This window comes from Mandrillus leucophaeus, unplaced genomic scaffold (assembly GCF_000951045.1).
Source record: "Mandrillus leucophaeus isolate KB7577 unplaced genomic scaffold, Mleu.le_1.0 Scaffold1264, whole genome shotgun sequence".
Classification (NCBI taxonomy): Eukaryota; Metazoa; Chordata; class Mammalia; order Primates; family Cercopithecidae; genus Mandrillus; species Mandrillus leucophaeus.
The window spans coordinates 72,799-81,690 of record NW_012101032.1 but is presented as its reverse complement, the minus strand read 5'-3'; the positions used below and the strand labels follow the sequence as shown (position 1 = coordinate 81,690).

General features: G+C 54.6%; 1 protein-coding gene across 1 annotated transcript in view; it reads right to left on the bottom strand.

Moving 5' to 3' along the window:
* Nucleotides 1–7,146, bottom strand: part of PLCXD1 (phosphatidylinositol-specific phospholipase C, X domain containing 1) — a 21,570-nt gene extending 14,424 nt beyond the window's left edge. The window contains exons 1-5 of the mRNA XM_011972050.1: nt 7,141–7,146; nt 6,061–6,208; nt 3,246–3,382; nt 1,415–1,543; nt 722–877 (exon numbers count right to left, since the gene is read on the bottom strand). Of these exons, the coding sequence (XP_011827440.1) occupies nt 722–877; nt 1,415–1,543; nt 3,246–3,382; nt 6,061–6,187 (549 nt within the window). The 5' untranslated portion in view covers nt 6,188–6,208; nt 7,141–7,146. The remainder of the gene's footprint in view (nt 1–721; nt 878–1,414; nt 1,544–3,245; nt 3,383–6,060; nt 6,209–7,140) is intronic.
* Between the last annotated feature and the right edge of the window lie 1,746 nt (nt 7,147–8,892).

Here is an 8,892-nt window from a genome sequence, read left to right as displayed (position 1 = left end):
GTAGCCAGGAACAGACGTGCACACCGGGGCACCTCGTACAGAATGGGGCAGGCACGTGTCTCTGCCGTTCTGAGGCTGCTGCCTGGGCTCCTGGGTGCCGGCAGCCCTGGGGAAACCACACGGACCCTGACCCGGGGTGGGGGCTCCATGGAGCCAGGAAGATGCTGTGTGTATGTGTGTGTGTGTGTCTGTGTGTGTGTATATACACACAGACACACACACACAGACACACACACACTTTTTTTGAGACAGAGTCTCCCTCTGTTGCCCAGGCTGGAGTGCAATGGTGCTATCTCGGCTCACTGCAACCTCCACCTCCCGGGTTCAAGCCATTCTCCCACCTCAGCCTCCTGAGTAGCTGGGACTACAGGCACCTGCCACCACGTCCAGCTGATTTTTGTATTTTTAGTAGAGACGGGGTTTCACTGTGTTAGCCGGATGGTCTCGATCTCCTGACCTCGTGATCCGCCCATCTCGGCCTCCCAAAGTGCTGGGAAGACAGGCGTGAGCCACCGCGCCCGGCTGGCGCTGCACACATTTCCAAACCCGTCACGGGAAGTAGTTCTCACCAGGGTCCCCCCCCGCACCGCGAGAGAGCAGGGAGCCCCGTTCAGCAGCTTCGCCTGCTACAGGGATCATCGCGGCACCCACACCCGGGGCGCGGCAGACGGAGATCCCCCTGCCCCGGGACAGACGTGGGGACGTCCTTCCCCCTCCTCACCCCACGAGGACACAGCATGTCCCCGAAGATATTCTTGATGCAGGCGACCAGGTACTCGTGCAGGTCCTCGCTCAGCCCCTCGAAGTTCCTGCAGGCCAGGATGACCACCTCACGCGGGTGCCGCTCCAGCCACTCCGAGATTTCCGTGAGCGTGTCCTGGGGAGGGCGGGGGGCCGGACTGAGTCCTGCATGACTCCAACAACCCGGGGAAGGCCGGGCGCGGTGGCTCACACCTGTCATCCCGGCACTTTGGGAAGCTGAGGCGGGAAAATCACTTGAGGTCAGGAGTTCGAGACCAGCCTGGCCAACACGGTGAAACCCCATCTCGACTAAAAATAGAAAAATTAGCCGGGCACAGTGGCACACGCCTGTCATTCCAGCTACTCGGGAGGCTGAGGTAGGAGAGTCGCTTGAACCCGGGAGGCGGAGGCTGCAGTGAGCCGAGATCGCGGCCACTGTATTCCAGCCTGGGCGACAGAGCAAGACTCCATCTCAAAAAAAATAAAAGCAACAAAGAAATCCCCGTCACAGACTCCCAGGGGTGAGCGTCTCCTGTCTGGGTCTGCAGGTGACGTCCCCATCCCATTAAAGGCCGAGCACCTCCTGTCCAGATCTGCATGTGGCCGTTTCGTCCCCACGGGAGCTTGGCCACCTCCGGCCCTCCCCGTTGCGTCCCCCTCAGCCCGGCCGCACCTCCACCAGGGCCGTCGTGTACACCATGTGGACGAAGTGCAGGTTCTTCTCCGAGCCCTCCAGCATGTGAGCGATCCGCAGGTCCAGGTACCGCACCCCGGCGTCCAGCTGCTCCGTGACGTCCAGCGCCTGTGGACAGAGGCTGCCGTCAGGTCGGCCTGGCCGAGCGCCGCGTCTGGGGGCTCAGGAACGGGCTGCGGGGTTGTCCATCCACACGTCCTGCTGTCCAGGGGGACGTGGACGTTGAAACAACAGCCGTTTGTTGGTGCTGGGAGCTCTGCAGCCACGGGGACCTGCATTGGGAAAACCTGATCTCCGGGGACCTGGCCTCTTTCAGCAGAGCCTGCGAGACTCTGTCCTGGGGAAGGGCACCTGCCCCCGCCCTGACACGGGTCTCACCCACGTCCCTGCAGGTCCCCAGTCACCCTCTTTCCGGCTGTCACCAGAAGGGGCCACAGTTGGGGCAGAATGTGCTACAGTCGGTCCTCAGTGCCCAGGACAGTCTCCAGGAAGCATCACTAGCGTGGGGTACACCAGGAGGCGCCGAGATAGCGCAGGGTGGCCAGACAGCAGGGGGCTTGGGGGATGAGGCGGGTGGGAAACGGTTCCCGGAAAAACTGAGGACGGAGAGAAATACAGGAAAAGGAACCAGCACTTCCCCTCCCTCCACAGAAAACAGCACTAGGACACGCAAAATTGTTTTTTCTTTTTGAGACGGAGTCTCGCTCTGTCGCCCAGGCTGGAGTGCAGTGGCGCGATCTCAGCTCACTGCAAGCTCCGCCTCCCGGGTTCCCGCCATTCTCCTGCCTCAGCCTCCGGAGTAGCTGGGATTACAGGCACCCGCCACCACACCCGGCTAATTTTGTATTTGTAGTAGAGACGGGGTTTCTCCATGTTGGTCAGGCTGGTCTCGAACTCCCCACCTCAGGTGATTCTCCTGCCTCGGCCTCCCAAAGTGCTGGGATTAGAGGCATGAGCCACCGCGCCCGGCCTCTACTGAAATTTTTAAAAACCAGCCTGGTGTGGTGCTGCCTGGGAGGCTGAGGAAGGAGGATCCGTTGATCCCAAGAGGCAGGAGAATCGCTTGAACCCGGGAGGCGGAACTTGCAGTGAGCCGAGATCGCACCACCGCGTTCCAGCCTGGGCGACAGAGGGAGACTCTGTCTCAAAAAATAAAAAATAAAATAAGCAAATAAAAACAGTGTTCCTCTCTCCTCTGCCTTTGGGAAGGGGGCTCCGGGTGGGCAGCAGGTTTTGGTTTTCATCCTGTCTCCCCGGCTGGGATAGGGGCTGCGTTTTGCTGCAAAGTCACAGTCACCATCTGCCTCCTGAGCCCACAGGGCATCACTCAGACCCTACCTGGGTGAGACCACGTCAGCACCGCGGGGCACGGACCCTACCTGGGTGACGGACCACGTCAGCACCGCGGGGCACGGACCCTACCTGGGTGACGGACCACGTCAGCACCGCGGGGCGCGGACCCTACCTGGGTGACAGACAATGTCAGCACCGCGGGGCACAGACCCTACCTGGGTGACAGACAATGTCAGCACCGCGGGGCACGGACCCTACCTGGGTGACGGACCATTTCAGCACCGCGGGACACAGACCCTACCTGGGTGACAGACAATGTCAGCACCGCGGGACACAGACCCTACCTGGGTGACGGACCATTTCAGCACCGCGGGGCACGGACCCTACCTGAGTGACGGACAATGTCAGCACCGCGGGACTCAGACCCTACCTGGGTGACGGACCATTTCAGCACCGCGGGGACACAGACCCTACCTGGGGGACGGACCACGTCAGCACCGTGGGACTCAGACCCTACCTGGGTGACGGACCATTTCAGCACCACGGGGCGCGTGATGCAGGGGAACACCTTGTTCAGCAGCTGCAGCAGCCGGGACTCCTCGTGCGAAATGGGGGACTTCTTGTTCAGGCAGTAGGTCATGGTGTCGTGGCTCCCTGAGAGCAAAGCACACGCGGACATGTCACCGTCGGGCCCGTCCCTGCCACCTGCTGTGAGATGCTCGGCCGCCCGCCCACAGCACGGGCACAGGCATGGCGGGAGGGGTGGACGCCGTCCCCCGAAACTCACGTCCCCCAAAACTCACATCCCCTGGAACCTGGGAACGGGACCTGTGTGGAAACCGGGTCTCTGCAGATATCATGAGGTTGAAATGAGATCATCTTGGAGTAGGGCAGGCCCCAAATCCAGTGACAGGTGTCCATGTAAGAGACAGAGGAGGAGACACAGACACAGAGGAGGAGGCCACGTGGAGACGGAGGCAGAGACTGGAGTGATGCGGCCACAAGCCCAGGGACGCCTGGAGCCCCCAAGAGCTGGGAGAGGCAGGAAGGATCCCCCCCTCTAGAGCCTCATGAAGGAACTGAACACAATTTAAATGACTTGAGTGGTGATCACCAAAAGAGCTGTTCAAGTCCTAACCCCCCCAAAACCAGTTTGGAAACAGGGTCTTTACACATGCAATTGAGTGAAGGCTCCCAACACGAAATCATCTTGGCTTTGTGGTGGGCCCTAAATGCAACGACAGGTGTCCTTAGGAGACACAGACCCAGAGGAGGAGGCCACGTGGAGACGGAGGCAGAGACTGGAGTGATGCGGCCACAAGCCCAGGGACGCCTGGAGCCCCCAGGAGCTGGGAGAGGCAGGAAGGAGCCTCCCCTCGAGCCTCAGGAGGAAGTGTGGTCCTGCCCATGTCTTGTTTCAGATTTCTGTACCTAGAACTGGGAGAAAGTAAATTTCTGTTGTTTGCCACCTCCTAACGTGTGGTCACTTGTCATGGGAGCTGCAAGAAACACAGACCTTTGTGGGGTCTGATTGATGGCTGACGTTTGCATTTGCTGCCTGTGACACGTAGTTGTTGTTTCTTAAGATACGTATATTTAAATATATACAAATACATTTATGAATATAACATTTAAATATCAATAATGTAAATATGTGTGTATATACACATATATATTTGTATATACAGAACTCTGAAATATATGTATATATGTATATACACATACATGTATATATACACACGCACATACACACATACATATATACATACACATGTACACATATGCACATACACGTATATGTATGCATATACACGTATACATGTATACACACACATATACACATATATACATACATACACACATATACACACACATACACGTATATATACATACACGTATAGATACACATATACACATATAGCTGTACATACATATACACAGATATACATATATATACTAATATACACATATATACACATATACACGTACCTACATGTGTACATACGTCTGTATATGTGCATGTGCATATATGTGTCTGCATAAGTACAAATGTGCATACATCGTGCATGTGTATGTGCCTGTATCTACATGTGTCCATGTGTAGGTATATGTGTACATGCACACATTGTGCATGTGCATAGGGGCAAGCATCTATACATACGTGTATGCATATGTGTCTATGTGCATGTATGTACATGTTTATGGACGTATATGCATGTATGTGTATGGATACCTGTGTGTGCATATGTGCAACATTACATATGGATATACACGTGTGTGCATGTGTAGGTGCATCTGTGCATGTGTGTGTTCACAAATATGCATACATGTGTATGTTTCCATGTGCGTGTGTGTGGGTGTGTACATGTGCGGATGCATGTATGTGCATGTATGTATGTGTATGCGGGTGTGTGTGTGCATGCATGTGTGCCTATGTGTCTATGTGCATCTGTGTATGTGATATGGTTTGGCGGTGTCCACACCCAAATCTCATCTTGAACTGTAGCTCCCACAATTCCCAGGTGTCATGGGAGGGACCTGGTGGGATGTCACTGAATCTTGGGGCGGGTCTTTCCCATGCTGTTCTCATGACAGGAAGTCTCCTGAGATCTGATGGTTTCAGAAAGGGGAGCTCCGCGGCACACGCTCTCTTGTCTGCCACCAGGTAACCCGTGACTCTGCTCCTCATCCACCTTCTGCCGTGACTGTGAGGCCTCCCCAGCCAGATGGAACGGTGAGTCCATTAAACCTGTTTCTTTTATAAATTACCCAGTCCAGACATGTCTTTATTCGCAGGGTGAGAACAGACCAACACAGTGTGCACGTGTGTGTGTGTCTGTGTATATGTGTGCATATGTGTGTATGTGTGTATGTGTGCCTGTGTGTATGTGTGCATATGTGTGTATGTGTGAATGTGTGTATGTGTGCATATGTGTGTATGTGTGTATGTGTGAATGTGTATATGTGTGCATGTGTATGTGTGAATGTGTGTATGTGTGAATGTGTGTATGTGTGCATATGTGTGTATGTATGTGTGCCTGTGTGTATGTGTGAATGTGTGTATGTGTGCCTACGTGTGTATGTGTGCATATGCACACGTGTGCATGTGTGTGTGCATATATGCCTGTGCATACGTGTGTACATGTGTGCATGCCTGTGTCCATGTCTGCGCATGTCCATGCCTATGTACATATGTGTGCACACTGTGCATGTGTGTGTCCACGTCCGTGTGATTTGCAGGATTTCTCCACACCCAGGATTGCTCCTACAGCCAGCATCTCCACTGGGGAATGCAGAGCAACAGCCCCCACCCCACCCCACCCCACCCTCACCTGGGATGGAGAGGTGGTGGAGGGGCACATCCCAGAGCTGGGGACACAGTGCCGACATCCAGTCCTCGTTCGCATTTCTGCAGCGCAGGTTGGAGAAGCTGCTGGAAGTGCTCACCTGCCCGCCCATCGGAGGTGAACCCTGGGCAACCTGAGGAAGGAGAAGAGGAGAGAGAGATTTTTTATGGTTAAAGTTGTGCTGCTTACACAGGGGTCATGGCTTCCCCTGGGAGGGGCTGGGGTGGTGGAGAGTGTGGGGTGGAGATCAGACATCCTGAGAAAGGGGAGAGAGGGGCCGGGCGCGGTGGCTCACGCCTGTCATCCCAGCACTTTGGGAGGCCGAGGCGGGCGGATCGCGAGCTCAGGAGTTCAAGACCATCCTGGCCAACATGGTGAAACCCCCTCTCTACTAAAGATAGAAAAATTAGTCAGGCGTAGTGGCGGGCACCTGTAGTCCCAGTTACTCGGGAGGCTGAGGCACCTCGTGATCCACCTGCCTCGGCCTCCCAAAGTGCTGGGATGACAGGCGTGAGCCACCGTGCCCGGCCTTCTCCCTTCCTTCTTTGTTGCCTAATAAACTCTCCGTTCCTTAAAACCACTCCACGTGCGTCCACGCCATGTTATCTAAACTGGCGCGAGACCAAGGACCTGGGTGTCCCTGCAGTCACTGGAGCCGGAGCAGTTTGGTGCATTGGCCGGGAATTCATTCATGAGAGCGGTGAGGAGGGGACGAATCTCACCCTCACATCTGCCCTTTAATCTCAGGGTTGTCTTCCAGCTATCCTACCGCAAAGCTTTCCTTCTTCCCTTCCTTCTCTATCCGCGGTCTCTCACTCTCTGTCGAATGCATGGGAATTTTTACAGCCTAGGGAAGGAATCCTGTTGGGCCACACCAGGAAATGCTGTCGACCAGGGATACAGCTCAGTCTTCCAGGAATACGGTTCTCTCCTTTCCCCCTAAATAAAGTTACTTGGTACTAATTCTCTAGCAGATACATGGTATTTCCTTTTTTTTCTTTTTTTTCAGACGTTGTTTCGCTCTTCTTGCCCAGGCTGGAGTGCAGTGGTGCAATCTCGGCTCACCGCAACCTCCGCCTCCCGGGTTCAAGCGATTCTCCTGCCTCAGACTCTCGAGTAGCTGGGATGACAGGCACCTGCCACCACGCCTGGCTAATTTTTGTATTTTTAGTAGAGACGGGGTTTCTCCATGTTGGTCAGGCTGGTCTTGAACTCCCGACCTCAGGTGATCTGCCCGCCTCAACCTCCCAAAGTGCTGGGATGACAGGCGTGAGCCACCGCGCCTGGCCGGTGCACGGTATTTCTAAGGCAACAGCGCCCCCTAGTGGGAACAGAAATCCTCTTCGTGGCCGGGCAGCACTTTGGGAGGCCGAGGCGGGTGGATCACGAGGTCACGAGGTCACGAGTTCGAGACCAGCCTCACCGACATGGTGAAATCCCCACCTCTAGTAAAAATACAAAAATTAGCCAGGTGTGGTGTCACACGCCTGTAATCCCAGCTATTCAGGAGGCAGAGGCAGGAGAATCGCTTAAACCCAGGACGTGGAGGTGACAGTGAGCCGAGATCGTGCCACTGCACTCCAGCCTACTGACAGAGCAAGACTCCGTCTCAAAACAATAAATAACAATAATAATAATAGGCACCAGGAGGAGGCCCAAAAAGAGAAACCTCAGGAGAAGGACAATGCCTCTAGCAACAGCTCTGCAGGCTTGCAAACTCCAAGATCTCCCCAGGTACATCCCGTAGTTGCTAAAAGTGTGACAGGCCAGGACATTTTAAAAAAAGGAATGGCCGGGCGCAGTGGCTCAAGCCTGTAATCCCAGCACTTTGGGAGGCCGAGACGTGCAGATCACGAGGTCAAGAGATCAAGACCATCCTGGCTAACACGGTGAAACCCCGTCTCTACTAAAAACTACAAAAAAACTAGCCGGGCCTGGTGGCGGCGCCTGTAGTCCCAGCTACTCGGGAGGCTGAGGCAGGAGAATGGCGGGAACCCGGGAGGCGGAGCTTGCAGTGAGCTGAGATTGCGCTACTGCACTCCAGCCTGGGCGACAGAGTGAGACTCCGCCTCAAAAAAAAAAAAAAAAAAGGAATGGCCGGGCAGCAAGACAGAGTCACCTCGCTCCCGCCCAGCCTGTGGTGAAAAGCAGTGGGGACAGAACTGCTCCCAGAGTTGGACGTCAGTGGGTGCAAACCCCCTGCTCCAGTGGCTCCAAATGCCATCACAGCACACGGCCCCGGGCGATTCCGGAAATGGAAGAAAGGAAAGCAGACCTCCTTCTAAACACTAGAGCCGGCCTCTCTCCTTTCTCCTCCCTCGTCCAGGCCTCCCCACTTCCTATAAGGGGCATCTCAGGAAAAACTCCAATCCAATCTTTTTCTCAACTTCAGTTGTAGTTAGGAGGACCTATTTACATACGTTTCCAAGCCACTGTCATGCCAGCTCTACTGTCATGAAAAGCCTCCAAGTTAAGCCTAGGAAATAACTGTTTCCACTGCACACAATGTGCCAGGACGACTGCCCTCTAGGGACAGCTCTCAGCCAGCAAACAGCCAGTAAAGCAAGATAAGCAAAGTCACTCTCCGGAGACTCAAGAGCTCAATTAGCTGACAGCTCTTATAAAAGCACTTAAATTACGCCAGGGAAACGTAGCTAACATAGATGCTGATTCCTTGGACGCTTTCCTGGTTATCCATGCTCATGCTGCCATTCAGAAGGAAAAGCATCTTCTTACCACGAATGGATCTCCTATAAAATATCACCAGGAAGGTAGGGCATGGTGGCTCACGCCTGTCATCCCAGCACTTTGGGAGGC